The sequence below is a fragment of the Saxophila tyrrhenica genome (assembly GCF_035928015.1).
Source record: "Saxophila tyrrhenica strain CCFEE 5935 chromosome Unknown scaffold_15, whole genome shotgun sequence".
Taxonomy (NCBI): Eukaryota; Fungi; Ascomycota; class Dothideomycetes; order Mycosphaerellales; family Extremaceae; genus Saxophila; species Saxophila tyrrhenica.
The window spans coordinates 606856-634836 of NW_027041747.1; the positions used below are offsets into that span (position 1 = coordinate 606856).

General features: G+C 56.4%; 12 protein-coding genes across 12 annotated transcripts; 6 read left to right on the plus strand and 6 right to left on the minus strand.

The window, feature by feature from the left end:
• Positions 1-1096: 1096 nt before the first annotated feature.
• On the minus strand, positions 1097-2677 carry EXG3 (Glucan 1,3-beta-glucosidase 3; the record flags this gene model as incomplete). The annotated part of the gene is made up of 1 exon (XM_064806096.1): positions 1097-2677. One exon carries the CDS (start codon positions 2675-2677, stop codon positions 1097-1099), a length of 1581 nt encoding a protein of 526 aa, XP_064655955.1.
• A 1106-nt stretch (positions 2678-3783) lies between these two features.
• On the minus strand, positions 3784-4571 carry VPS21 (Vacuolar protein sorting-associated protein 21; the record flags this gene model as incomplete). Its single annotated transcript, XM_064806097.1, has 2 exons — positions 3784-4434; positions 4488-4571. 2 exons carry the CDS (start codon positions 4569-4571, stop codon positions 3784-3786), a joined length of 735 nt encoding a protein of 244 aa, XP_064655956.1.
• Positions 4572-5658: 1087 nt separating this feature from the next.
• Positions 5659-6951, minus strand: LTR77_008869 (uncharacterized protein; the record flags this gene model as incomplete). The annotated part of the gene is made up of 1 exon (XM_064806098.1): positions 5659-6951. The coding sequence occupies one exon, from the start codon at positions 6949-6951 to the stop codon at positions 5659-5661; it is 1293 nt and encodes a 430-aa protein (XP_064655957.1).
• Positions 6952-7482: 531 nt separating this feature from the next.
• TM1 (ToMV susceptible protein tm-1(GCR26)) lies at positions 7483-8228 on the plus strand (the record flags this gene model as incomplete). Its single annotated transcript, XM_064806099.1, has 2 exons — positions 7483-7523; positions 7595-8228. 2 exons carry the CDS (start codon positions 7483-7485, stop codon positions 8226-8228), a joined length of 675 nt encoding a protein of 224 aa, XP_064655958.1.
• A 1471-nt stretch (positions 8229-9699) lies between these two features.
• On the plus strand, positions 9700-14509 carry LTR77_008871 (uncharacterized protein; the record flags this gene model as incomplete). Its single annotated transcript, XM_064806100.1, has 3 exons — positions 9700-9807; positions 9870-9958; positions 10024-14509. The coding sequence occupies 3 exons, from the start codon at positions 9700-9702 to the stop codon at positions 14507-14509; spliced, it is 4683 nt and encodes a 1560-aa protein (XP_064655959.1).
• Positions 14510-14868: 359 nt separating this feature from the next.
• LTR77_008872 (uncharacterized protein) lies at positions 14869-15933 on the minus strand (the record flags this gene model as incomplete). The annotated part of the gene is made up of 3 exons (XM_064806101.1): positions 14869-15054; positions 15115-15807; positions 15859-15933. The coding sequence occupies 3 exons, from the start codon at positions 15931-15933 to the stop codon at positions 14869-14871; spliced, it is 954 nt and encodes a 317-aa protein (XP_064655960.1).
• A 784-nt stretch (positions 15934-16717) lies between these two features.
• RBG1 (GTP-binding protein rbg1) lies at positions 16718-17824 on the plus strand (the record flags this gene model as incomplete). Its single annotated transcript, XM_064806102.1, has 1 exon — positions 16718-17824. The coding sequence occupies one exon, from the start codon at positions 16718-16720 to the stop codon at positions 17822-17824; it is 1107 nt and encodes a 368-aa protein (XP_064655961.1).
• Positions 17825-18461: 637 nt separating this feature from the next.
• Positions 18462-19330, minus strand: LTR77_008874 (uncharacterized protein; the record flags this gene model as incomplete). The annotated part of the gene is made up of 2 exons (XM_064806103.1): positions 18462-18536; positions 18560-19330. 2 exons carry the CDS (start codon positions 19328-19330, stop codon positions 18462-18464), a joined length of 846 nt encoding a protein of 281 aa, XP_064655962.1.
• Positions 19331-20472: 1142 nt separating this feature from the next.
• On the plus strand, positions 20473-21280 carry LTR77_008875 (uncharacterized protein; the record flags this gene model as incomplete). The annotated part of the gene is made up of 2 exons (XM_064806104.1): positions 20473-20778; positions 20891-21280. The coding sequence occupies 2 exons, from the start codon at positions 20473-20475 to the stop codon at positions 21278-21280; spliced, it is 696 nt and encodes a 231-aa protein (XP_064655963.1).
• A 536-nt stretch (positions 21281-21816) lies between these two features.
• On the plus strand, positions 21817-22759 carry LTR77_008876 (uncharacterized protein; the record flags this gene model as incomplete). The annotated part of the gene is made up of 3 exons (XM_064806105.1): positions 21817-22112; positions 22161-22458; positions 22508-22759. The coding sequence occupies 3 exons, from the start codon at positions 21817-21819 to the stop codon at positions 22757-22759; spliced, it is 846 nt and encodes a 281-aa protein (XP_064655964.1).
• A 313-nt stretch (positions 22760-23072) lies between these two features.
• LTR77_008877 (uncharacterized protein) lies at positions 23073-23944 on the plus strand (the record flags this gene model as incomplete). The annotated part of the gene is made up of 2 exons (XM_064806106.1): positions 23073-23733; positions 23784-23944. 2 exons carry the CDS (start codon positions 23073-23075, stop codon positions 23942-23944), a joined length of 822 nt encoding a protein of 273 aa, XP_064655965.1.
• A 205-nt stretch (positions 23945-24149) lies between these two features.
• On the minus strand, positions 24150-26233 carry LTR77_008878 (uncharacterized protein; the record flags this gene model as incomplete). The annotated part of the gene is made up of 2 exons (XM_064806107.1): positions 24150-26126; positions 26207-26233. 2 exons carry the CDS (start codon positions 26231-26233, stop codon positions 24150-24152), a joined length of 2004 nt encoding a protein of 667 aa, XP_064655966.1.
• Between the last annotated feature and the right edge of the window lie 1748 nt (positions 26234-27981).

Below are 27981 nucleotides of genomic sequence, written 5' to 3' on the forward strand. Positions count from 1 at the left end.
GCTTCAGATTGAGGTGCGAGCAAGGAAGAGAGAGGTGGGAACACGAATCAGGGATGTTTCATGACTGGTGGAGATCTCCATCAATTTGCAGACGATGTGCTTGGGACCAAGAGTTCAGCATTCACCGCGGTATTTCAGTATTTGAACACTGTGAAGAACACTTTCCGCTACACACACATATACTGCCCTCCGTCGTCTCCGAGTGCATGCATAGCCCTCCTGCAAACGCGGTATGAAAGTGCAATAGCGAGAGCAAGCTGAGGAGTGGTTTTCGCGCTTCGTCGCCAGCTTCCGATTGGCGTCACCGCTGCAAGGTACCCGTGTTATGCTTAATGCTTAACGCCCGAGTCTGGCCAATCACTCGAACAACCCAAATGATCCCACCTCCTCCTGAAACCCGGCGCTCGTTGTTCGCTGGCACAGCGGAGAAGAGTCCCACTCGCCCAGCCAGCAGGATAATTTGTTATGTGCTCGCGAGTGCGAGGCAAATTGATTGAGAGAACGGCCAGTCGTACAGCAACAAATTGCTCATATTGCTGGTGGAGTCGCAATTGTTCTTCATCTCCTGGACATCGTGATGGGCGAGGCAGGTGACGCCGTTGGAGTCAATCGAGGGATCGCGACTACATTCACCCCAGCAACATGGCAGACCGGCAAACGTGAGGGACTTCTTGACGATGACGGCTCACGAGACGTCACAGGTTTCCGAATGACAGCCGACAAGCAGCTGGAGGCGAACAGTTCGCTGGGCCTGTCTTGTCAAAACCGATCCTGAGACGTCGGGGATATTCCAACGGCTCCTCGATTGTCGACCAAGGACAGGAGTTCGCGAAGCTGTCCACAACCCGTCTCGAGACGTCCGCCATGTCATCGTTCGTTTCGGCGCGCATGCGATAAACAGCTGGTGAGTCGGCAACAGCTCGTCAAAACCCGCATACGATGGCAGACCAGGGCAAGTTGCGAGTAGAAACCAGTCAAACCACACCTGCAATAGGCAACTGCTCGTCTCACATTCATTAGCTATCGTAGGTCGGGTACCTGTCATTCCCTTCATTGCCCCTCCACCACCCTCATTGCCACCAAACCACCGCTAGCCCTACACCCCAACCAACTCACAGAAATCCCTCACCCCCTGCCGGAACCCCACCTCCCACTCCCACGCAAACGCGCTCCCAACTTGCCCACTCTCCCTCAAACGCTTCAGAACCCACAAATCCAGCATCCCAATCTTGTCCCCACCCACGCCCTGCCCAGCTTGACTCCGCATGCCGAAGAAAGCCGTCGCGTCCGCGAACCCGACGTCCCATCCTTCCGGGAAGCGGTGGTGCTCGTATTGACCGGGGAAATTCGTGTCCCAATACTGGCAGTGCTGGCCCCAGGTATTGCCGCGTTTGAAGTCGCGCTGGGTTTGCGCGCCAGAGGTACGGGAGGCGATTTCTGAGGCGTGGAGGGTGAGGGAGATGGGGGGTGTGATGGCGCCTTGCTCGGACTTCTCTCTGAAGCCCCATTCGCCGCCTGGCATCCAGTCCATCCTGTAAGTCCAGAAGAATGACCCGCCGGACCGCTGCTGGTATCGCTGGGACTGCGCGTTGCCGAATTGGAAGACGAGGTCTTGTTTCGGCACGCCATGGCTGTTCGCCCAGCTGTCCTCGGTCAGGACGCAGCTGTACTCGCCGATAACGACTTGAGCGGCGCCGCGGGCCTGGACGTCGCCGTCTTTGCCGTCGAGCTCAGCGAGTCTGCTTGGGACTTCGTGGATGATGGTCTGCGGGTCCTTGGCTTTGTCGGCGTCGGAGAAGGCCCAGTAGAGGTGAGTGTCGATGACGACGGGGTTGCAGGCGGATCGGGTATGGGCGTTATTGTGGCCTTGAGACCAGGCGAGCGCTTTCTCGAGGATCCACCCGTCGGAGACGTAGATGGGCATGGTTGGGTCGATGTGTGATGCTTCAGCGAGCACTTTGTCGTACCAAGTATACATGCCTTTGGCGTCGTAATCGGCCTCATTGATAATCTGGACACCCACAACGCCGTCCATGGTCGTAGCCTGCCGTATGAGGTGACAAGCGGCTTTGGTAGCAAGCGACAGGTTGCGCGAAGAGTCCCATAGCTCAGCCTTGCCTGAGTTCGTGCCAGAATGGTCTCCAGTATTGGCGCCGCCGGGAAGGCCGTGAAGATCGAGAAGGACGCCGATCCCTCGCGCATGGCAGCGAGACACGATCTGCTGGACAGCGTGCCAGGCATTTTCATATACAGGCGCCACTTTCTTGAAAGCAGTGTGCTCGCAGAACTGGGGTCCGAGGGTGAAGTAGCCGATGGGAAGTCGGATGGTATTGCACTTCGCAACGTCTCGCATCCATTCTAGGTCGGGATCGGTGACATACTCGAGCCAGTGCTTCTCAAACCGCTGACGAGCAAGCTCCATACCCTCCTGAGCGATCCAGGCCTGGACTGCGGCGAGCTCGCTGGAACCTGGTGCTGAATCCGGGAACATGCTGGGTGTGAGCCAGCGCTCGAGAATGAAGACCGAGCCGACATTGCAAGCGTGCTGATATCGGTAGCGCAGGACATCTTTCGCTGTCGGAGGGTGGCAACCCATGCCAGGCTGAGTCATTGGCACTTGAGCGGTGTCCGCCTGCTTCTCCATGATGTGGCTCTTGAGTTTGTTAAACGCCTTCATGATTGCTGCTTTGTTGTCTGGGTTGCGCCAAATGTATTGGACTATCAGGAATAGGAAGATGAGTATGAAGACGACAGTTAGGGCGAAAGACCAAGACCAGCGCATAAAGTAGTCTGCATGGTCTGCATGCTTGTGGGGACGGTGATGAGGTGGGAGGAATCGCAGTGTTTGCACGATAGGTGAGGCAATTGCGCTGTACTTGCCATGGTGATGAGTATGAGGGGACAGCAGGTGCCTACCTATGGTTCCATTATCGTTCGATGCTTATGGGAAGTTGCTGTGAGGGTTTGTGGGAGGCAGGACTCTGTGAGGTGGAACGCCTCGGCTGGTGATGACGACAGCTTCGACTGCAGCTCGAGCTTCAAGGCGGCATGAATGTGATAAGAATAGGAGTATGGCAAAGACGACCACCAAGATTCAAGACTGTTAGAGACAAGAAGCACCAGAGTACGAGGAAACATCAGTCACTCCTGTGCCTTGACACCACACCTGTCTAATCAGAGCTCTCCAATCGCTCCAGGCTCGTTGTGCAACACTCATACAAGGTACCATCAAGATGGAAGGCCACTGCCAATGCGGCACAATCCGCTTCACCACCCCCATCCCTAAGCCCATCACCCTTTACATCTGCCACTGCACCGAGTGCCGCCACCAATCCGCCTCCACCTACGGCATGACAGCAATCTTCCCGACCTTTGACCTGTCTTCTCCCAGGGAGGGCGTGATAAAAGTCTACAGCCGACCAAACTCCACAGGCCAGACGCAGGGCCACTTCTGCACAGTCTGCGGCTCCAGGCTACTTCATCAGTCAGTCTCGACCTCTGGTGAGAAGGCGGAGATGGTGAGCGTGAAGGCTGGGTGCCTGGACGGTCTGACTAAGGAGATGATGAGGGAGGCGATTCATATCTGGACCAAGTCGGCCGTCATTGATATTCCTGAGGGCGTGGAGGCGTATGAGGAGGAGCCGCCTGGTGGGAGCTTTAGGAAGGAATGAGTCTCGGACCAAGTACGCTCGCTTTGCGCTCTGATCAAATTACAGTGTCTGTCTGCCCTCGTCAATTCGGTATCAAAAACAGTTATCAGCACACTCTCAATGCCTTGCCCACCTAGCACGCGCAGCCCTCCTTCGCCCCAGCATCACCCCTCGCGTTCAAATTCACCCGGCTGCTATCCTGTCCCCCACCACCACTAATAGCAGCCTGCGTCCCACCACCAGCACCACCCCTCGGTCCCTTCAAACTCGTCTCAGGGATCGCATTCGCTATCGCCGTAAACACCTCGCTCACATTATGCCCCGTCTTCGCGCTCGTCTCATAAAAGAGCAGACTCTCCTCATCCGCATACGCCTTCGCCTCCGCCGTGCTGACCTTCCTCACCGCTTCCTCCTCGTGCCCATCCACGTTCTCCCCATCCTGCGCGTCGTCCTCGGGACTGTCATCATCGCAGAGATCCAGCTTGTTGCCCACCAGCGCAATCACGATACCCGGCGAGGCCTGTCGCTGCAGCTCCGCGACCCAGTGCTTCGCCTTCACCAAGCTACTCGGCTTCGTGATATCGTAGACCACCAGCGCAGACTGTGCGTTGCGGTAGTACATCGGCGCCAGACTCGCAAACCGCTCCTGCCCCGCAGTATCCCATATCTCGAACTTGATCGTCCGGCTGGGGAGTTGGCACTTCTGTGTGAGAAATGCGGCGCCGATGGTGGGTTCTTTGTTGGGTTGGAAGTCGTTGTTAACGAAACGGAGGACAAGGGAGGACTGGAAGGTTGCGGTCAGCAGGAGGTTTGGGCAAAGGTGGTAGAGGAGCGCACCTTTCCCACGGCCGCCTCACCGAGCAGCACGAGCTTGACGCTGCTGCTCGGCTTGGGCGCCGATGCGGTGGTAGAGTCGGTCATGGAGCTGTCGGGTCTATTGGCGCGCAAGTTGCGGCCTACACCGTATTCGGACAGTTTGGCAGGCGCTGGAGTCTCGAGAGCGGATGGTAGTCGTTGGCAGCAAAGAGTGAGTGTGGTTCCAGGCGTATGAACTGTGATGGGAATGCTTGTGTTGGCAAGATGTTCAAGATGTTCGAGAAGCTGGACACGGTTGCGACTGCTTGGCCTCTGGTGAACCTCGCTCGGAAGTGCACGGCCCGGGCGATATGAGCTTCTTGGTGGCAAAGTTGACTTTACTTGTTCCTCATCGCCAACGACCCAATGGAGAACTTCTAAACTGAAGGTAAAAGAACTTGGGAGACTGTAGCCCATCGCAAATATGCCACCCTACGGACGTGGAGGCGTGGGCAATATCCAAGCCATCGAGCAAGAAAATGCCAGAATCTCAGCCGACCTCGAAGCCAATCAGTCCTCAGCAGACAATTACAACAGGGCTCCGCTCCCAGCCGACTACTTGAACCGTGAGGAGCAACAATACATGCCCACCGGTCGCGGAGGAGCGGGAAACTTTGTAGACCCAAGTTCCGCCCAACCGCAGAACCCACTGGCATCGGAGACTCGTCCTACAGGCGCTACGACCACAGCCACGGCGACGTATGGTCGTGGCGGTGCAGGAAATCGCGAGTACAGCGCTGGGATCCGGGAGGGGGAGGCGGCGCAGAAGCGAGAGGAGGAGCACGTGAGTCGGGAGAAGCTGAAGCAAGATATTGAAAAGAGGGTAAAGGAGAATCTTGCGATGCCACAGAAGGCGAAGCTGCCTGGTGGGGAGCCGTATTGAGCAACACTCTAACGAAGAAATGCAAGCTCTAATCTAAAGGTGATTGTTTGAGAGTGGTAGGAGGAATTGCGGAGATGATACCTTCATGTCTGGAGAGCTGACTCGCTGTGCAATCATCGAGGCACCCGCTGCTGGAAGACGACGAGCCCTTGGAGTCGCTGGGCGATACCGGCCAGGCATGTTCATCTCGACTGTGGCGAAGCCTTCCTTTGACAGGCGCTCAGACATGTTTGTTCAAAGCAAAAAGCATGGTGTCTTGGACGTTTCTCCTCAGAGACCCCACAGACCCATCATCGCCACCAGCATCTTCGCCGCATCAACCGCGAAACCTTCATCGTTGACCGCTCGCGGGTCCTCGACCACCTCAACCCCCGAGTCTTTGAGCCCATCTCGCAGGGTAGAGAAGAGCGCGTCGTCCGCTTCGGCGTCATAGAAAGGCCCGTCAGGCACTGCAATCATACTAACGCCTCCGAGCGGTAATACCACCTTTACCAAATCCTTCCTCTTCGTATGCGTCTTCACCTTCTCAACAATAAACTCAGCAATCGCCCTCGACTCCTCCACACTCGTCCGCATCAGCGTCACGGTAGGGTTATGCTCAAACAACTTCCTCCCCCTATACCTCTCCGGCACCGTCTCCTTCGGCCCGAAATTGCACATATCCAGCGCACCACAGCTTATCACATACGGGATCCCCGCCTTCAACGCCGCCTCCAACCGCCGCGGTCCCGAGTCCATCACCCCCCCGCACAAATGATCGCACAGCTCCGTCGTCGTAACATCCAACACAGCATCCAACCCCCCTTCCTCAACCAACCTCTCCATAGCCTTGCCCCCCGCCCCCGTCTGATGAAACACAAAACACTCGATCCCATAATTCCGCTCCAAAAACATCCTGATCCGATCCACCGCCGGCGTCGTCACCCCAAACATCGACAACCCCACCCTCTTCTTCCCCTTCCCCTTTCCTCCTCCCCCGTCCTCATCATTAAGTGCGGCCTCATACGCCCCCGCCATCCCCACAACCGCCCCCGCGGCATTCCCCAAAATCCGCTCCAACAACTCGTTACTCCCCGCAATATCAACAATACTCGGCATCATACAAACATCCGTCTCGCCCACCACATGACTCACATCCGCCGACGCATTCGTACTCACAATCAACTTCGGAAACCCAATCGGCAGCACCGCTCTCATCACCGCGGACGCGAGCGCGGTATTCCCCGTTCCGCCGGCGGCGATGATCCCGTGAAGCGCGGCGGAAGGGTCTTTGAGGCCGTATTCGTAGGCTTCGCGGAGCCAGTTGGTGGCGCAGGTGATCATGTGGTGTATCACTTCGCCGCGGGGGAGGGAGGAGAGGTCCTGCGGGCTATTGGGGGAGGGGGCGTAGGTGCTGGTGAGGGTGTCCTGGGGGATGTCGATGAGTTGGTGTTTGATGGGGGAGCGGCCGGCGTCGACGAGGGTGATTTTGGCGCTGGGAGATTGGGTGGTGATGTGGGAGCGGAGCGAGAGGAGTTCGGGGAGTTTGGTGTCGCAGGTTCCGAGGATGATTATGCGTGGCATTTTGATTTTGTCTTTTACTTTAGAGTCTATTGTTATGGGACTGTCGAGGTGTTGTTGTGAGCTTCGGGATTGAAGGTGGAGATCGTCCTGCAAGCTCGACGGCTCATTGCGTCAATGTTTTGAGATCGACAGGTCGAGCTAGAAATGATGTTTTTCTCGCATTGAATGTCGATGTAGAGACACCTAAGGGCTTTGAAGGCGTAGAAGTATACTGAAAGAATTCTTGAGCAGGTAGTTGTGTTGAAGAGAACTCTCCACCATGAGTCCACCAACAGATCGCAAGACAATCTTAGAAGGGTTTAGGAAACAGATAAAAGATGGCAAACCACTTGTTGGAGCGGGCGCAGGTAAATACTCGCCTCAACCATCGCTCATATGCTCGTCTGACCTCCCGTCCAGGCATCGGCCTCAGCGCCAAATTCATCGAAGTATACCACCCATCTCAACACCAAACCACACCCACCATAACTCACCACCCCCCAGGCCGGCGGCGGCGACCTCATCATCCTCTACAACTCCGGCCGCTTCCGCATGGCCGGCCGCGGCTCCTTAGCAGGTCTCATGCCGTACAGGTAAGCCGCGTCCCCCTCTACCCTTCCTTCATGAAACCACTGCTGACTCCCTCTTCTTCTACGGATACTAGCGACGCCAACGCCGTCGTCCTCGACATGGCCTCGGAAGTCCTCCCCATCGTCTCCCACACCCCCGTCATCGCGGGCGTCTGCGGCACCGATCCGTTCCGGGACATGCGACGGTTCTGCCGGCAGCTGCAGGACTTGGGGTTTGCTGGGGTGCAGAATTTCCCGACGGTGGGACTGATAGACGGCACGTTTCGCGCAAATCTGGAGGAGACGGGGATGGGCTTCTCGCTCGAGGTGGAGATGATTAGAGTGGCGAGTGAGCTGGGCATGCTAACGACGCCCTACGTCTTCGACCCGGAGCAAGCGAAGGCGATGGTAAAGGCGGGCGCGGACGTGCTGGTAGCGCACATGGGTCTCACGACGTCCGGGGCGATTGGCGCTCAAACAGGTAAGGGGTTGGAGCAGTGTGTCGAGGAGATTCAGGCGATTCGGGACGCGGCGGTGGAGGTGAGGGAGGATGTGATTGTTCTGTGCCATGGGGGACCGATCGCGAAGCCCGAGGATGCGCGGTTTGTGTTGGAGAGGTGTGAGGGGGTGCATGGGTTTTTCGGGGCGAGTAGTATGGAGAGGTTGCCGGTGGAGGAGGCGATTACGGGGATTACGAGGGAGTTCAAGGGGGTGGGGGTGAAGAAGTGAGGGGGTCTGAGAGGGGAGAATTCAGAGGGGACTGGTAGATTGAGGAATTACCTCGAGTGTTGATGAGTCTCTACCTTGTGCATGTCGTGCAGTTAGTTCCTGCGTGTTCCAATCGGAGAATGCACGCCATGTCTCACCAGTGCGGCCGCGTTCGATCGGGCGGTCAAGCCACTCGATCAAATTACTCTCCATCGTTTCCTCGCTGAATGGCAAGGAGCTGTCTCACGCGACCTTCCTGTATTGATGAGGTGAACAGCGAGTGGACGTTTGTCAAGATGTCGTTACGCGCTCTCGTCAGCGCTTTTCAGATTGTCCAAGGACGCGACTTCCCAAAACTGCTTGACGCCACCGCGTTTGACGCACGACGCACGCGCTAATTCGCGGGCCGTGGCCGTTGGCGATCTGTGGACCCTCGTTTTGACGATCCTTCTCATTCATAATGCACTGGTTTGATGAGTTGTTGGAAGCTGCTGTAGAGAATTGTAGACTTGATGTAATCTCGAAGACGAAGGCGTCGAGGGAGTTGTCGAACAGAGCGATCAGATCAGTTGACCAGCTCGTCCTATAGAGATGCCTGCAGGATGGCGCAAAGTGAAGAGCTCGAGATGCTGCCGCTCGCTTGTGACCGTTTTTGACGCCCGACATAGCAGGCCAGGACGGATCAAAAGGCTGCTGTTGTTCGATAGCAAGATGGCTTGATGGAGCCGATCTATATACTGTCGAGGTATGGATCATCACATGGTCCTTTGAACTCGCACTCGTCGTCGTCTTCCCATCAGTGACACGGCATGATTCGCATCCAAGTTAATGTTTCGCGGAAGAGGCCGGCGGAAGGAGCACTAGCGTCGAGTGATCAGCCTGGCCAATCCAGCAGCAGCAGAGAGCATCTGAGTTCAAGACGTGATCCTGTGCGCCCGCGACAGAACCAGTCTGACATGCGACGCTGCTTTCCACGAGCCATCCGACCCGTCCTTTATATCCTTCGTGCCCGCTGCCTTTTGCGCCGCAGCTGGTCATCCTACAGCACAGCCACGTCCGAACTGCCCGCCTCACCACCGCCGCCCACCATCCTTCGCACGCAACTTCTCTTCGCTCCCCACCAAAACTGCACCTACACACATCCCTCCTCCAACCAAAGCGCAAATCCCTCGACCCTTCGCAGGGCGACAAGGCATGCCCTCCGAGACGTAGTGGAAATAGCACGCCGGTGAAGCAGACGGGCCCAATCTACCCGTACCACTCGCCTGCGACCTCGTACGCCCGGTCATACCACCCGCGGAGCCAGGCCCCGGTGCACAGAGGCGGCCTCCACCACTCACAGCCTCCCTTCCGCACGCGAACCCACCTCGTCCTACTCGGACCGGATGCACGCAGAAAAGCGTATACACCTATTCGACGAGCGCGGGCGCTTTAGCTGCTAGTCAGCCGTCTGCGAGTAAGAACAATCCACATTCACTCGGTCCCGCCAGATATGGAGCAGAATCCGAACATGATGCCAAACGGCATGCAGATGCAGAACATCAACAGCATGCAGCGGCCGCAGCGTGGAAATCAGATGCAGCAGTTGTATGCCAAAGTGGTGAGTCGCACGACAGAAAGGGCAGAGCATGAATGGTTCGCTTACCTTTTCGTGCGTTGCAGCTCGACGATCTCAAGCGACAGCAGCCTACACCGCAAGGCTGGCAGACAACCTTCGACATTGGTCATCGTGCTGCCCAGATCTTTCAGATGTGTGTATACCCCAATATCACGTCGACCTGCCCAGACAGGCTTCAGATGCTGACCGCACACCTAGCATTTCTCAGTTGAAAATCCTCGAGCCCGACATCAGTCGTTGCGTGAGCATCGCGGAGAATTACGAGGAGAGAACAATCAGAGAGGCTCCAAGCAAGGAAGCCTACCACGCGAGCATCCAAGAGAAGCTTAAAGAAATCCAGAGGAAGCGTGAGGAGGCCGTACGAAACAACATGCAGAACGGACAGCTGGGCCCTCCCATGGGCATGAACGGCAACATGCTCATGCAGAACAACATGGGCAACCAGAACCCAAACATGAACATGATGCAGAACCCGGGCATGAACGGCATGGGCATGAACATGAGTGGCAACATGAACTTCAACCAAGGAAACGGGCAGATGGGCATGAATGGAATGCAGCAGAACCAGAACTTCCCGACCCAGCTTCAGAGGCAGATGCAGCCTTCGCCACTGCCACAACATCTCCAAGGCCAACCCCAGAACGACATTGTGGATCCTGCAGCTCTACGACAGATGCAGTCCCAAATGCCAAACATGAACCCGCAAGCGTCCAACATGAATCAGAATGGGCAGAATCAGCCCATACAGCCGACTCAGGAAGAAGTCAGGACAAAAGCCAGGGCCATTTTTGCAGGCTTGACCGAGGAACGCAAAAACCAGCTTCGCCAGGAGGTGTTGCGAAACATGAGTGAGCAGCAAAAACTGAATTTGCAGCACAATAACCAAGACCCCCTCCACAACGCCATACTTCGCAGAGCGAGGGACATGGTCTTCAAAGAGAAGAACGGCTTGGCTCCTCCACCAGGCCAGCAGAGCGGCAACGGTATGCCGATGCAGAACCCTATGCAAGGCAGTATGAGCATGGCTGCGAACAACTTGCAGCAAACTTCACAGCCGGACTTCTCGACCATCACCGGCCTGCAAGCAAACGCAATCAGATCTCAGGAGTCTGGTGGCGAGGTTGTGCCGGCGAGTAATCATCAAAGCTTCAACATGGGCGGTCAGGCAAACATGAACCAAGGCGTGAACCCGCAGATGCTGGGGAACCCGAATGGTCAGCCCAACAACAACGCGAACATGCAGCAGATGAAGATGGCTCAGCAGATGCAACGACAGCAACAACAGCAGTTGCAGAACAATCAGAATCATCTCGCGCGACAGCAAGCCTTGGCGCAGCAAGCGCAAGCGCAGAACCATCTCCGCGGGCAGCCTGGTGGACTCAGTACCCCGAATGCACTCAACGGCGGCCAGGTCAACAGTCCTGCGATGAACATGAGCATGCTCAACCGGCCGATGGTGCCACCGGGGCAGACCACGCCCTCCACACCCCAGCAAAACCGGCCGAACCAAGGCATGTCACAGACGCCAATGAATGGCGCCAGCCAGCTTGCTCAGCACCATCAGGCCATGCTGAATCAGAACCAGAATCAGGGCCAGGGTCAAAACCAGAACAACCAGCAGCTGCAGGCTAAAGACGTTGAGCGCCTGCTCTCAGAAGTTCCGCCACGACTCCGTGATACCATAAAATCGGCCCCTCCTGCTCAGATACCGGCTATTCTGTCACACATCATGAGTCAGCAGCAGCAACAACAACAACAACAAGGGGGAAATCAGAACCAGAACACGATGAACCCTTTCCATCCTCAGCCTCCGGGTGGCCTCCAGATGGGCAACTCTCAAACCATGGGAAACGGTGCCCCGCCGAACATGGGCAACGCCATCCCGAATTTCATGTCGCAGCCTCCGCCAAACCAACAGCAACAGCAACGGCCGAACCAGGAGCCATTCACTTTCCAGAAGATGGAGGCCCATCAAGCCGCTCAGGTGAAGCAGCGCGCCATGGACATGCACTCTTTCCCAAAGCACATCCTGCAACAGATGGCCATGCAGGTCGGCCCGGAGATTGACACCTGGGGGAAGCTGAAGAGCTATGTGATGTCGAATCAGAGCGTGCTGCCGCCAAACACCATGGACAAATTGAATAACACGCAACACAACTGGTTTGACACCCATCCCGAGGACATGCAAAATGCACATCAGGACTTTCAGCGGCGGTGGCACTTGATGCAGCAGAGGCAGCAGCTACAACAGCGACAGCACCATCAGCAGCAACAGCAGCAGCAGAATATGCAAACCTCCCAGCCCCCGTCCTCAATGCCGATGCAGACTGGCCCAGCTCCTCCGGCGCAGATGGTCCCGCCCGTCGCACCCATGCAGCAACCACTCAACCAGAATCCGAACATGCCTGGTTCGAATATGCCTGGTCCAAATATGGGCCAAGGCCAGATGCGGCCTCCGCAGATGCAACATGCACCTACAGACGAGGAAGTCAAGCAGTTCCGGGCGCGCGTGCCCCAAGCACAAGGACAGTCTGACGATCACGTCAGGCAGATGATGGTCATTGTCCGCCGGCGGAACTATCTTCAAAACGCTCAGATGCGAAGTGCAGGCCTCGCGAACAACGCCGGTCCAGCGGGCAATGCTCCCCAGGCAGACCAGCAGCAACCTGCGCGTGCCCAACAAGGCCAGAAACAGCAAGGCCAAGCCGAGGGTCAAGGTCAGGGTCAGGGTCAAAAGCGGCCGCAATCGAGTAGTGACGATATTATCGAGATCAAGAATCCGTCGGCACCGCCAGCGAACAACGCACCCAAGCCACCGCCTATGCAGCAGACTGGCTCACAGCAAATGAATCCGGTGCAGATGTTCGGTCGGCCTCTGACGCAGGAGCAACTGAACAACATGACGCCTCAGCAGCGTCAGAGCTACCAGCTGCGTTTGAGCCAGGTCGAGGCGATTCGTCGTGCGCAAAGCACCGCTGCGAATGGTCAAGCGAATGCGAACCAACCCGCTCCTCCTCAACCACCGCCAGCGCCACAGCAGCAGCAGCAGGCCGCTCAGGCTCAGCTCCAAGCGCCAGGTCCAGACCAGGCACAATTCCGCCAGCAGACTGAGCAGAAGGTCAAAGAGATGTGGATGAACGTCTACAGGAACACACCAAAGGGCCCGGCGGTGCAGATCAGCCCACCGGAACTCGAGCAGGCCCAGGCGATCTTGAAGAAGCTATACCCGTTGATGACTAGGATTGCATCAACGTTCCCAGCCGCGCTCAATCTACCGACCCTAGGAGAGAAACGTCTTCTGCAGATGATGAAGATCAGGGCGCAGATCCAGCACAACACCGCAGATGCGAGCGGGAAGATCAAGGACTACCTGTCCCTCTCTCTGCCGGAGTTGCAGCAGATGCAGCAATGGACCATGGCCTATTTCGCGCAGATGACGTCCTGGCAGAAGAGCAGGCAGCAGCAGCCACAGGTCGGAGGGAATGGTGCGCAGGCACAGCAGGCGCAGCCGCAACCACAAGCACCGCCCCCTGTCAAGCAAGAGCCCGCGCCGCAAGCGCCGCCGCTCAATCGGAAGATCTCGCAGACGGGACACGGCAGAAAGCAGTCTTCGAGCACGAAAGCGCCACCCGCGCCAACGGACGAGAAGAAGTTCGACTGGGGCGCGCCGAGCCCGCACGGGATCCCCAAGTACGAGGCCGGACGCACCGAGCTCACGCCCGACAAGCTAAAGATCCCGCCGCCGAAGCGGCGCAAGACGGGACAGAGCGAGAGCCAGACTTCGACTCCCGCGGCGCAGACGGGAACGCCTGGCGGAACGGCCGGGAGTCCCGGTGTGCCTGCTGCAGCGAAGGCGCCGACGCCGGAGCAGGTGAGGAGGATGCAGATGCAGCAGGCGCAGGCGAAGCCCGTGGAGCCTGTGCGGCCGAGGTTTAGGTGTGAGGATGCGCTGTGTGAGAGGTCGATTGGGGGGTTTGAGAGCGAGGAGGCGCTGAAGCGGCATCGGGAGGAGGAGCACCGGCCGATTGAGGATCCGTTCCAGTTCTTGATGGATTTGACGGAGGAGGTTGGAGAGGTGGAGAAGGAGGATCCAATTCAGGCGAGGAATAAGGCTGCTGTGTCCGACACCAAAGCAAAACCGACTCCAGCGCCCAACGCCCGCGCTGCGTCTAAGGCGCCCTCGACACCCCTGCCTAAACAACCCAAATCGGCCGAACCCGCCCCCACAACAGCAGCAGCCAAATCGCCCTCCCTCCTCGACACAATGGTCTCCAAACTCTCCTTCCCCCTCCCCCCAACCACGCCGTCCCCCACCAACCCCACCACCGACGACTTCCCACCCCTCCTCTTCAACCCCTCCTCCCCTTACGCCTCCAATTCCTGGGACGACTTCGCGGCCGTCACGAACTGGAACCTCCCCCGCCAGGCGGAGGCGGAAGCGGAGCTCACGCCTTCCTCGGTGGACTCGCAGAGTTCGCGGGAGAGCGATGTCAGTGAGTCCGCGAGGTTGAAGGTGAATTTGCAGTGGGATGCTTTTGGGGACGGGGACACGGGGGTGCCGGAGTGGATGGTTGGAGAGGAGGGACTAGGGGGGTTGGGGTTCGGGGAAGGGGAGGAGATGGATTGGAGGGCCGATGAGGGGGGAGTGGATTGGGGGATGGTGTTTGGGGATGGGGGGGGGTGAAGTGAGATGATGGAAGGGTTGGAGTTCAAGTGCTTATGGGTTGGATGGGACTTTTCACGGATGGGAAAGCGAGCGATGGTGTTGGCGGCGTTGCCTGGATATACCCGTCGCTGTACTGGATGTGCTTTAACGGAAAAGAATTGGGGGATTTAGGTCTGCCTGGATATCGGCGGCGGACCTTGGATTGGATTCAAATCAATCTACTGTGCTTTGACGCAAAAACTTCCTTGTCAAGTCCGTGACTGTGACGGCTCACAGACTCCGACGCGTAGCGTCGTTGTGGAGAGGCTAGCATTGCCACCGTAGTGGTCTGTCCCTGTACACTCGATCTATACCGTGCAGCTCATCTATACCTTAGCCTACAGCGACGAAATTACCCTGCACCTGTTCTCCATCGCATCGCGAGCACTCTGCAGTTCCGGCACGAACTCGCCCCACGCATGCGGCACGCCTGGATACATGTGGAACTCGCATTCCACGCCTGCCTTGCCGAGCGTCGAAGCGTACTGCAGGTCTTCGTCGCGGAAGATGTCCAGCTCACCGACCTGATCAAGCCGTTAGTTCCACGAAACCAAATCCGTGTTCTAAGAGGAAAAGGGACTCACATCGATATAAGCAGGCGGCAACCCCCTCGCATCCTTCACCGTCATCCTCCCCGCCGCCTCAATCGGATCCACATTCTCCTTACCCATCTTATCGCCCAGCAGCGCCTGCCAGCCCGTGATATTATCATCGTAGCTCCAAGTCGCGTACGGAGCGATATTCTCATCCACTTCCACGTTCTTATCGTCCAACATCGGATAAATCAGAATCTGCCGCTTCACCGCCGGTCCGCCTTTGAGCTTGATGTAGTGTGCCAGGGATGCGGAGATGCCGCCGCCGGCGCTGTCGCCCATGATTCCGATGCGCGAGGGGTCGACCCCGAGCTCCGAGGCGTGGTCGACGAGGTATTTCAGCCCGGCGTAGGTGTCGGTCACGGGAACAGGGGCTTGCACTTCGGGGCAGAGACGGTAGTCGACCATGAGGAACGGCACGCCGGTGCGGAAGACGTAGCGCTTGACGACTTCGTCGTAGTGCTCGATTTTGAGCGCGATCATGCCGCCGCCGTGGGCGTAGAGGACGGCGCTGCCGGGTGGAGTGGCGCCGGTTTTGGTGTACCAGCGTAGGATCATCTCGTGGCCGTCTGAGGTTTTGGTGGTGAAGTCTTTGGACTCGACGCCGGAGATTTTGGGGCCCTGGTCGGCGAGCATGTCGAACATGCCGTCGAGTGCTTCGCGACGGCCTTTGACGTCGCCGGCCTTGGGAGAGAGTTAAGGTCGGAGGAGGAGGATGGCGAAGGGGAGGCTTACGGGTGATTTGGGTGGGTTGGCACCGAAGAGTGCGAATAGGGTTGCTCCTACTTCTGGGTGCATTGTGAAAGGCATGGTGGGTGGTATTGGCAGGGAGTAAAGGGAGAAGAAGTAGTTGGAAGGCGGAGACCTGGGCTTGTTTCTGAAGGAGTTGGAGGGTATAAGGAAACAAGACCAACAGAGTGAGAGGAAGAAGCTGTTCAGATAACAACAAATACCTCAGCTGCGGTCAACAGAGCTTCAAATACCTTTACGCCGAAGCTGCCGAGGGCATCGTTCGAAGATAGGCCTCGCGTTCAGCTTGTAAGTAAACCCCGCCCCGGCTTAGTGATTCGAGTTTGCAGTCCGCACTCGATCTGGCATCGGGAGAGGCAGCATCTTTTTGGGGCTCATGAGCCTTAGTAATGGCAGTATCTTTTTAGGGCTCATGAGCCTTAGTAATGGCAGTGCGAGACCGAAAGAAGAGATGCATGAGTTGCACCGACGCGAATGAGACACGCGATTCTCGGAGAATGGGCAAGATGGGTTCATCAGCCGGGAGGACTTGCAGCATTTTCGTCGGGTCTCTCTCTTGTCTCGGTTGATCGATGATTAGAACTCCAGTTGGAGATAATGGTCGGTCGAGCGCCGTGTTTGATGAGTACATATGTAGTCCGAACGAAAGACTGCTTTGACGGAAAGCGAAGTGAAGTGAAGGATGTCACTGCACTGCTAGTGCACGTGACGGTTGCCCCACATCCACATCCCGCTTCTGCCACTCGAAGTCATATCTTGAAAAAGACATCTGAGGTACTGCCAGTGGACGAGACGAGCGAACCAGAATCATATACCAAACTGCCTCCAGCGACGACAGCCCATCATGGCGACCACCGTGGACAAGATCAAGGACATCGAGGCCGAGATGGCCAAGACCCAGAAGAACAAGGCCACATCCTTCCACTTGGGTCAACTCAAGGCCAAGCTTGCGAAATTGAAGAAAGAGTTGCTAACACCCTCAGGCGGTGGCGGTGGAGGGACGGGTGTGGGCTTCGATGTCGCGAGGACTGGTGTGGCATCCGTGGGCTTCATCGGCTTCCCTTCGGTGGGCAAGTCGACGCTCATGTCAAGACTCACGGGTCAACACTCCGAGGCGGCTGCGTATGAATTCACGACTTTGACGACGGTGCCTGGGCAGGTCATATACAACGGTGCGAAGATTCAGATGCTGGACCTCCCGGGTATCATTCAAGGAGCCAAGGATGGCAAGGGTCGAGGAAGACAGGTCATTGCTGTGGCGAAGACGTGCCATTTGATCTTCATCGTGCTGGACGTCAACAAACCCTTGACGGATAAGCGGGTTATTGAGACGGAGTTGGAGGGGTTTGGGATCAGGATCAACAAACAGCCTCCGAATATCAAGATCACGAAGAAGGATAAGGGTGGTATTTCCATTACTTCGACTGTCAACTTGACGCACATCGACAACGACGAGATCAAGGCTGTGATGAACGAATACCGCATGGCGAACTGCGACATTGCTATCCGCTGCGATGCCACCGTCGACGACCTCATCGATGTTATCGAAGCGAAGAGCCGCTCTTACATCCCCGTCATCTACGCCCTCAACAAAATCGACGCCATCAGCATCGAAGAGCTCGATCTCCTCTACCGCATCCCCAACGCTTGCCCCATCAGCTCCGAGCACGGCTGGAACGTCGACGAGCTCATGGAGCAGATGTGGGAGAAGCTGAATCTCAAGCGGGTCTACACCAAGCCTAAGGGCAAGCTGCCGGACTACACTGCGCCAGTCGTGCTGCGGAGTTCAGCGTGTACGGTCGAGGACTTCTGTAATGCCATTCACAAGACCATCGTGGAGCAGTTCCGGGTGGCGATTGTGTATGGACGAAGTGTGAAGCATCAACCGCAGAGGGTGGGGTTGTCGCATGAGTTGACGGATGAGGATATTATTACGATTATCAAGAAGTGAGAGTGTTTCAGCTCGCTGGACGAGAGGTATGGATGGTGGATGAGCTGGCCCGAGGCTTGATCAGGACTTTGCCGCCCACCGTCCCACATATGCTGCGGCAACAAAGCTCGCGCTCGACTGAGCGAGACCAGTTTCTGAGCCAGGAAAGAAGTATGGCCGGCGTTCATGTTGAAGACGCGGCATGCCGTGCCTGGTGCTCAAAGACCAGAAGCGCCGAGTCGCGGGAAGCTCAAGGCATTATGATGGGGGAGACGACCCCCAAAGCGGCAGTCAGGGTGCGGCGGCGAATACATAGACCTTGACAATACGATTCACCATTCAAGTTCAATCATGACCCCCCTGCTCTGCGCGTAGAAGCTGCTACACAGTAACCAAATGAAGTGACATCACCCCCCAGCGTGTGACAACCGTCCCAATCTCGGCCGCCCTTCGCGCGCCTGTCCATGTGCTAAGCTATGCGCGCCATACGGGGAGTTGATTGTGACTGCAGGAGAGATTGGCATAAGGACTAATTAAGGTAAGGAGAAGCAAGGGCTTTGTGGCAGAGAGCTTGAGAAGTGTCCTTACGTCGTAATTAGGCCTTGCTCATTTTTGGAGTAATCATTAGCTCGGCTCCCTCCTCCCACATGTCTTCCTATTATGACCCACCGCACCACAGATCCCGCACCCCGCCACCCCTGGCTTCCGCTTCCTCTTCGGCCCCACGCACACGCTCCGACATTGCTTATAACTCACCCTCGTCCCGAAACGCTGGAAAATCGCATCCGAAACCTCTCGCGCAGTCGTGCTCTCATCCACTGTCATGAAACTCGGCAATTGCTCCCGCAAGAATCTTAGGTGAGTCGCGTGGCCCCTGGGGACATGCGATTGGTCTGGCTGGAAGTTACAAGAGTGCTCGGGTTTGTAGGAGCAGATTCGAGCTGCGTCTTCGTACTGTTCTGCGCGGAGGTGGAAGGGGCATGAGGGGTCGCTGCGGCATTTCAGAAGAAGACGGCTGCGGTCCCGTTTGTCGACGCCGCATGTCCAGCCTTGCGAGATGGCATGGGCCACGGCGGCTTGTTTGATCGATTCGAGGGAGGGGTAGATGGTGCCTACCTCTAGGGTTGGGAGGCGGTGTTCCTGGGTAGGGTCATCCAGGCCGAAGAGGTCATCGTCTTCGTGGGGGGCATCTTCGTCGTCGTTGAGAGCATTGTCGTCTTGCAGCGCGGTCTGGCCAGTGGGCTCTACATTGACGTTGGTATTGCCTCCGGCTCCATCCTCGCTCGGTCCTTCAGGTAGATGATTCACGTTTGACCTTCGATGCGTACTCTCATCTCCTCCAGTGCCACTAGTAGGAGGTGGGATGAAACCATTCCCGGCCTGTGGCAGCGCATTCCCAGCAAGGTTGTTGTTCTCTTGCAGGAGCGAAGCCTGCCTCTCAGCTTCCTTCAACTGATCCTGCAGGCTCTTCAACAAGAATTCTGCCGCGTTGACCTGAAGTCGCAGAGCGCTGACCTTGTCTGCCATCGTGCTCCGCCATCGCAGTCCGAGTCTAGAGTCGGCATTCTAGCTCTGGTGGCATCTGAAGTCTACGCGCGGCCAGGCCCGGGCAAAAGTCGTGGCTGTTACTATTGGAAATTGAGATCCTCCGCCGGCTGTTTTCGATAAGGACGCGATATTGAGGAGCAAATTCCAGGACGCATGTTGAGTGCAGTCATCTCGAGAAGAACAAGTTCACCTCACGCACGCGAGCCCTGGGGCAGGGTCATACTTTATACACAGGAATACGAGAAAGCTGACGCCTGGAATTGCGACATGCACGGCATTCAGGTTCTTTACGAGGTCTCAGATCACGTGCATGAGATGTTAGAAAGGAGCCGAGTCCACCTCCTTCGACGATGTCAATCTACCAATAGTGTGTACGCGTGTCCAGGCCCTTATCTGTGGAGGGCATTTGCAACCGGACCACAGAGAGCCACATGCTGCGATCCAGCAAAGAGGATTGGGAGCGAAGCTTTCTGGCGTTTTGCGGGCAGAGTTTGGCCACGAATGGCACGGTTGGCGCCACTTCCTCTGTTTCATCAGGGGTAAAGGCCGCTATCCCTGTTCCTGAATATCGACGCACTCCAGAGTTCAGCCGAATGCAGTCGCTGCTCCGATAGGAGGCTTCTCAGGAGATGTGCGACAGACACCCGCCATCGCTGGGGACTTGCACGACGACGGGTCTCACGATGCTGCTTGCTCCGAGATTGTCGCTCGCTGGCGCTTGTGCTACACCAGACATCGGACAGCCCAGGTCCTCTCAACCAGTCCGCACAGATCTCCAGGGCAGCATCCGTCGTCGATCCTTGCACACCTTAATCTAACGCAGAGGCCACTTCACCACGTCCCGACACGCCCACGGCTTGAACTAACGGAGTGCAATCTCACTCTGTCTCGCACGGCTCCACGACGCTGATTGTAGAAATAGGCGCTGCCTCTCGTTACACGACCGCTCTTCTCTCTCTACACACAACACTCCACGAGTTACAGTATTCTAATAATTTGACTTCGGTCGTCCTCTCTTTAAACAAAGCCAACAAACAAATCCTTCACTTTCTTCAAAGTCCCTTCGACGTTTCCCCCAAACCCGACCTTCCAACAACAACCACCACCACCACACAGCAAAAATGAAGTACGCCATGGTCTTCGCGGCTTTCGCCACCTCTGCCCTCGCCTCGCCCGCATGGGCTCCTCCGGCCTACGGCAACGACAACGGCAGCTGGGGTACCTCGACCGTTGAGATCACCAAGGAGGTGACCGTCACCAGCTGCGCTGCCACCGTCACCGACTGCCCGGCCGGCTCGCCAACCCCATCGGGTGTGCCAGCATCCTACCCTGCGGCGGCTTCTTCCTCTGCCGGTGCGATTGGTGGCTCGTCCGCTCCTGGCGGTTACGCGTCTGCTTCTGCCCCGGCTGGCAGCGCCCCAGTTCCTGTTAGTAGCATTCTCCCATCTTGAGAGGACGGATGAGCATGAAGGCGGTCGATGTGATCAACGGGACATCTTAGGCTTCTCGAAGATTTGAGCACTTGCTAACACATCACAGTCCGGCTACCCAGTTCCATCAGGCTCTGCCTCTGGCTCGTGGGGCGCACCGGCTCCCTCTGCCCCAGCGAGCGGCTACCCGAGCGGTTACCCAGCGCCTTCCGGCAGCTCTGCCGCCGCTGTCTCCAGCGGTGCTCCAGGCTACCCATCCGCCTCACCAGCGGCTCCTTCCAGCCCAGCCTCCGCTCCCCCAGCACCTTACCCAAGCGGCCCAGCCTCGGCCCCATCTGCACCTTACGGAACCGGTGTGTCCAGCGGCGTCATGCCCACTGGCACCGGTGCTGCCTACCCGTCGGCCTCCGCGTGGGTCCCAGCGACCGGCGCCGGTGCGACCGTCCAGACCGGTGGCATCCTCGCCGCCGCCGGTGCTCTCTTCGCGCTCTTCTTGTAAGAAGCTCCTGCTTTGGTCATCTACGACAATTCTGCAGCCACTCCGCGGGTTTGGCTATGACTTTAGCGTCTCAGGTGCTGGCATACAAGGCGTTCTTCCGTTGACTTCGCTGCTGGGGATGTTTGTGCTTTCGAGTCTTGGTTTGAGCCGAGAGAAGAGATAATCGGGTAATACGGGATGAAGGGAGGGCAGTTGGTCCGGTTGTTATACTGCACTGTACTGTACTGTACTGCGAGGACTGCACGGTGGTTGATTTGACAAGTAGATACTGTGTACAGAGGTCGCATACCTACGCTTCACTTCTTGTTCGCTTCTCCCATGTGTTCTTGCGGAATCGTCAGTGTCTACAATCACATACTGCAGCCGCCTACGGCAAAGAAGACATCAGAGTATCAGACCATCTGTAAGCGTGATCTCGACAGATGATTTGACGTTCGTAGTGCGCGTCGCGACGCTTTCTTGCAACGTGCTCCGCTCCACCAATCGAAGTCAATCAAAAACCTTCGAATCAATCCAACTCTCAAAAATGTATCAACATGTCTGACAAGCCATTTCGCTGGCGCACGATTGTCGAAGTCGCTGCGATCAGCATTGTTATCTACATTGTCTTGGGTGCTCCAGGTCTAAAGACCCCAAGTCACATTGAGAGCACGAGCGAGCAAGATGTGCCAATCGCTCGCGCCAGAGCCGAGTCACTGGTCTATCCAGATTGGAAAGATCTGAAATGCTCGAAGCATGGAGTTGATATGCATATCTTCTCTACACAGCCTCTGGTGATCTATATTGATGGCTTCTTGAGCGGCGACGAGGTGGAACATCTTGTTGATATCAGGTAATGCCGAGTCCAGCGAGTTCAAAAACATCACTAACACATAAACAGCGAAGGGAAGTGGCAGAAGTCCACCGTGTTCAATGCAGGTGTTGAGACCGAGGACGAGGCTGTGCGCAAGTCGGAGAAGGCGCTCATACCTCGAGACGACGTTGTTCAGTGTATCGAGCAGCGAGCCTTATCGATTCAAGGTTGGCCCAAAGATACCTTCATCGAGCGCCTTTGGACGCAACGCTACAATGTCTCTGGCCACTACTCCTTCCACTACGACTGGAGTACAGCGACCAAGGAGGCGATGAGGGTCAGCACGTTCATGGTGTACCTGAAAGCCGATTGTGAAGGCGGCGGCGTACGTCCCCCAGCACCCTTTTGGACGGAGTCATACTGACAAGCAGCAGACCAACTTCCCTAGGCTGCGGATGCCGGACGACCCAAAGTGGTGTCGATATATACAATGCGGCAAGGACGCAGGTGGCGAAGGAGTCACTTTTAAGGCGAAGGAAGGGAACGCCATCTTCTGGATGAACTTCGATAGCGAGAGAAGAGGGTACAAGGAGGTCATTCATGCTGGTATGCCTGTTACCAAGGGCACGAAGATTGGCTTGAATATATGGAGCTGGTATCAGAAGGGGCATATGGCTGAGCTGTAGTACCTCACACCGTCTGTACTTCGCTGTTCTTCCCCATTCCATTTGTTGTCAAGGCTGTCGCCAGCACAACCTGCGTCCGGTTCTCGCTTCGACGGTGCATGCCAATCTTCTGAGCGTGGCGCTTAACCTCGCACGGCTGCATCACGTCAGTGGGATCAGTCTGATCGACAAGTGGAGGAGGAGGAGGCTGGGGAAAGCGTTGTGCCTCGCTCCCACTTCGTCTTGTTTCCGAACCTCACCTCGCGGCGCATTCTACGTATACCGAACCACTATACCAGCGCATAGTCGCCAATACCTCAAATCGATTGCCAACATGGTCGCGACTCGAAACCACCCAAAAGAATTCCCAGACCCCGAAACCGCGCAAGCGACAGCGCAGGAATCGCCTCGCAAGCGCACAACTCGAACATCGACCGCGAACAACGCAAGTCCCACCAAAGCAGTATTTCAACCTCAAACACCAGCCCGACCGCGCGCACCCACTCTCTCGCGCACACCTCCGCAATTAGGGTGGTCGCACACACCCTCCAACTTCACCTTGCTATGGCTCGCCATCAGCCTTCCGCTCGTGATCTGGGACACAGGCTACGTCCTGCTCCGCCCGCTCTCAATGCCTGGAGGGTCTCTCAGTAAGATATGGTATCCCTACGGCATGTACGGCACCGTCGATTACGTATACGGCTTCAAAGCGTACAACGCGCACGAAGGTTGGACAGCAGCCCAGGGAATCAGCAATGCGTTTGAAACGGCGGCGTATATGGTTTACTTGTACATGGTGTATGAGTATGGCGAGCAGGAGCCGCGGCAAGGCAGCGGGGCGCCGGATAAGAGTGCTATGGGGCAGTTGAGGGCTTTGAGTGAGAGTCGGACGGTGACTGGGAGGGTGGCGGCGTTCGCGACGCTGCTTGGGTTCGGGACTGCGTTGGTGACTTGCTTCAAGACGGTATTGTACTGGGTCATTGAGGCTTGCGCCGGTATGTATTCAATGCCCATTATTTTGATGCTAGTTCCTAATAGTGCTCAGGGTTCGCGAACATTGGCCATAATGACTGGGCGACCCTCATCTTGTTTTGGGGACCGATGAACTTTGCCTGGATCGTCGTGCCTGGCTATCTCGTATACGTCTTCGGCAAGGAGATCTTGGACGGACTCGAATCTGCCACACAGAGCAAAAAGTCGAGATGATAGCCTAGAGCATGCATAACGAAGCCATGAATAATGTCAGAACAATGTCAGATCTCCACTGCTTATGTCCCTGTCGATTTGTCTTCATTCTCATGTGTTTTCAGCGTCGTTTTCGGCAGAAACCTTGGAGAGTACAGTGAACGGAACTTGCATGGAAGTCGATATGAGAGCTCGCTGGATATACTGCTGGGATCGCCAACTGCTACTATCTCGACTTCAACTTCCTTTCAAACTCCTCCCAGAACTTCCTACACACCACATGCATATTCATACCCTGAACCCACCACTCTCCAAAACTATCCTCAATCTCTACATCAACCTTTGCCACCCTCTCCTCCCTCCTCAGCCCACAGAGTGCGCACGCATGCGGTGCCATAATCCCGCCCTCAGTCTGCTTCAACGTCTTCACAGGCATCTGCTCCGCAATCTCCGGCACATGCGGCAGCTTCGGCAAACCCGGCGTAGCGGATGCCGCGGTCACAGCGGTCCTCAACTTGCCTACCTGACCCTTCCACAGCCGCAGCACATCAACGACTTCTCGATCTTCCTTCGCAACCTCGGTCTTGTCCAAGCCGGTAAGCTTCATCCCACCTTTGCCGCCAGCAGCGGCAGGACCGATTCGCATGTTTTGTGAGAGGCGCTGGTCTCGCTTCCAACGGAGCTTGCGGCCGGCGACGATGTGGGCGAGGACACCGCAGTGACCGAGGTAGCCGCGGAGGAATTGATGGCTGGCTGGGTGAGCGAGAAGAGCCTGGCGTTGCTTGAGATCTAGCTTGGAGAGGGTGTCGAATAGTGCGTCGTCTGCAGAAGAGAAGAGGGGTGAAAACAGCGAGAGGAGCATTATGGGGGTTGGTATATTGGTTGGTGGGAGGAGTTCTGGTTTGACAGTGGCGTGAGACCGATGAGTGTTGGGACCCGAGCTCGGAAGCGGTCTTGAGGGAGTAGGTATTGGCGGAGACTGTGGTGCGGTCGTCTCAAAGTCCGCCCATTCATCGTCTTCAGCAGCGGAGACACTCGACAGGTTAGGTTGTGGATTTTGGTGGACCCTCTCCTGAGCTGACTTCAGATCAGAGGGTTTTGGTGAGGTAACGCCCTTCGATGTGCTGTCATATCCACTGCTAACTTCGGGCGCTTCATCTAGTCCAAGTAGATCTAGCGCAGGCATAGCAACCTGTTTCTGGGTAGCTTTGGCCTTCGAAGGAGTCCTCGAATGAATCGCTGTTTCCTGCCAATCCTCGAAATCTCCAAAATCATCGTCCTCCCCAGCACTGACAGTGTCGGCGTCGAACAGGACCTCAGCATTGCGGCTTGGTGGCGCATATCCAGACTTTTTCCTGAGCTTGTTAGGCGCAGGTTTAGGCTCTGATTTTGGAACCGCCGTGGAGATAGGTTGTTTTCGAACCACAGGCTGAGACTTTTCCTGAGCGGCTTGCTGTTCTGCGATGATCCGCTTCGAATATGCCATAGCGGCCTCAGGGTTGTTGGACAGATCGGCCAACTCGTCAGCTCCGGCATCATACTCATCGTCACCGGTCTCAAAAAGCAGATCCATGTGATTGGCAAAAGGGTGCCGGGCGCTGTCTTTCGGCTTAGCCGCAGGTTTGGCTGGCTGAGAAGGAGGCGCCTTGGGAGGGAATGGCTTCTGTGTACTGCGAGAGCTCGTTTTAGACGCGGCAGACGACGCTGCTGAGGCCCGCGAAGGTACACCGTCTGGCTTCTCTGCTGTAGGTTGTGCAGTTGTTGTTACTGAAGCGTCTTCAAAGTCTCCAAAGTCATCGTCGTCGTTGTCCGCCTGGCTGGCCAAATCTGACGTGCCAGACAATTTGGGTTGCTTCGCATTGGGTTCCGTCCATGGTTGGCTGTCATCGGCGTTGGCTAACTGCCGCCATGGGTCTTCTGCTTCATGGGATTGTTTATTGCTGGGTGGTGGGCTTCCAAAAGCAGCAAATAGGTCGTTGGACATTTTGCTCGTCCAACATTGCGAAGTGGTCTTCGCGCAGACACAAGCATCTATCTCGTCGAAGTTTTGCCGTGCATACCCAAGACGTTGTTGAACGGGGCAGAAGTAATTGTAGAACATGCGTGTTGTTGCCTCTTCAGCCCTACGAGCCACTCCTTCCGGATTCGGCTTTAGTTCTTGTCGGATCCCAGCTTCACGCGCACTTGCGATCCTTCCCAAAACCTGCTCGCATATGCTATCAACTGGAGGTCGGACGGCATCGTCAGTATGTCTACGATGTCAGCTACGGCAAATCATCCTACCTGGATGCGGTCGCCGTCGGACAGCATGCCTACCTCCCGCATCACCAAGCCAAAGACGCTTCACAGCTCCCGGCCGTCAATATCGCGAGGCAGAAGAAAATCATACCGATGATACACAGCCCGAGGATACTGATGGAAGCCAGCGGTCAAAACACACATTGAGTCGGGAGGCTGGGAAACATGGCCGGCGCCAGCACCAGACTACTGAGCGCCTCAATTCTACGGCAATGGGCAAGCCGTTTGATGTGACCATCATACATGATGCACCAGAGGCGAACAATGTGGCGCAACGGCAAGATCACATGAGACAATCTCTCGCACCCAGTGATGGCCAGAACGCCAGCGACATCGTGTCGTTGCAAAGCATGCCAGGCAGAGCAGAGGTTCTCGAGTCTATCGAGGCATTGCGGCCGACCTCGACTACGGCCGACGACAGACAATTTCAAGCACTGGCTAGATCTCTGGATCAGGCGTACAACACGAAACAGCTTACAACATATCTCACCGACAAGCTGCAAATGTCGAAGGTCAACGCTGAAACTGTTCGAATTATACCGAAGGCGAAGATTACACGCAAGAGTGGGCCGGCATTATCATCCTGGCGCGCAGGGACGACTCCTTTGAGCGAACGACATGGCGAAGGTATCACAATCTCGAAGAACGACGTCGGCAAAAGAAAAGCCACAATTATCAACCAGATTCTGCGCTACGCTTGGGACCTGACGAACATCGCTGAATTGCAGGACGTTGGCGAGCTGGAGTTTGAGTTGAAAAGCTGGCAAGTCACGTATATGTTTGATTTGCAGAGCGCGGACAGACCGATGTACCACTCACTCGTGGACTCGAATCCGTTGATAGAGAAATGCGAGGTGCGCGCTTACCAGCCTAACAATGTGGTACGCATCACGGGACACCGACTTGAGGCGGAGCAAATGGCACGTGAGATCCAACGCAACTTTGAAGACCTCTTACATCTCAAAGTGGACCTGTCAAAGTTCAGCCGCTTATTTGGTACAGGTAGCCGACCAAGCGACATACCCCAGCTCCTGGCCTCACAGCTTTGCACTAACATAAGCCGCCGTACCAGAACAGTCTTCGAGCTCGTCGGAGACGGAACCGTATTCATCTGGGGGCGGTCGATTAAAGACTTGCACACCGCGAGGCGTCGGTTGTTGTCGATAGTGAGCCTTCCCTGGGGAGTCAGCACTGAAATTCGACCGCTGCACAGCGCGAAAGAAGGTCTACCAGCACATGAACATGGGGATCCGCGCATGCAACCGCTCGAGCACGATCTGTCTGGCTTGCATCTCCGCCATCACCGTCGTTCGTTAGGTCGGCTCGTTAAGACAACTAGCTTGGAGCGCGGCAACGCCTCAACAGCCATGACAGCCTCACGTTCGTCTCAAACGCTATCGAGAGAGCCCTCGCCCGATATGGAGAGTTCTGATTACGCCAACCAGGCTCAAGACCTGGCTGAGTATTTGAATACCCTGAAGCCGTACTGGCCCTGCCTTGGCACTGCAGCAAACCACGAGAAGACCCTAGAACAGCTATCCAAGATTCGGCCTACGTCGTGGAACATCCAATTTTGCAGACACCTGTCTCCGATTTTAGAAGAAGACCGACATGTCCCCACAAGCCAGCCGCCACAAAGCAACGATGCTAGTATGGCAAGCGGCTCGTGGGACTTGCATGATCCCATCATTCATGGCAGAATCCCGCAGCTGACCGCACTGTTGTCCTACTTCACGCCACGTACACGGTTCGATGCGCAG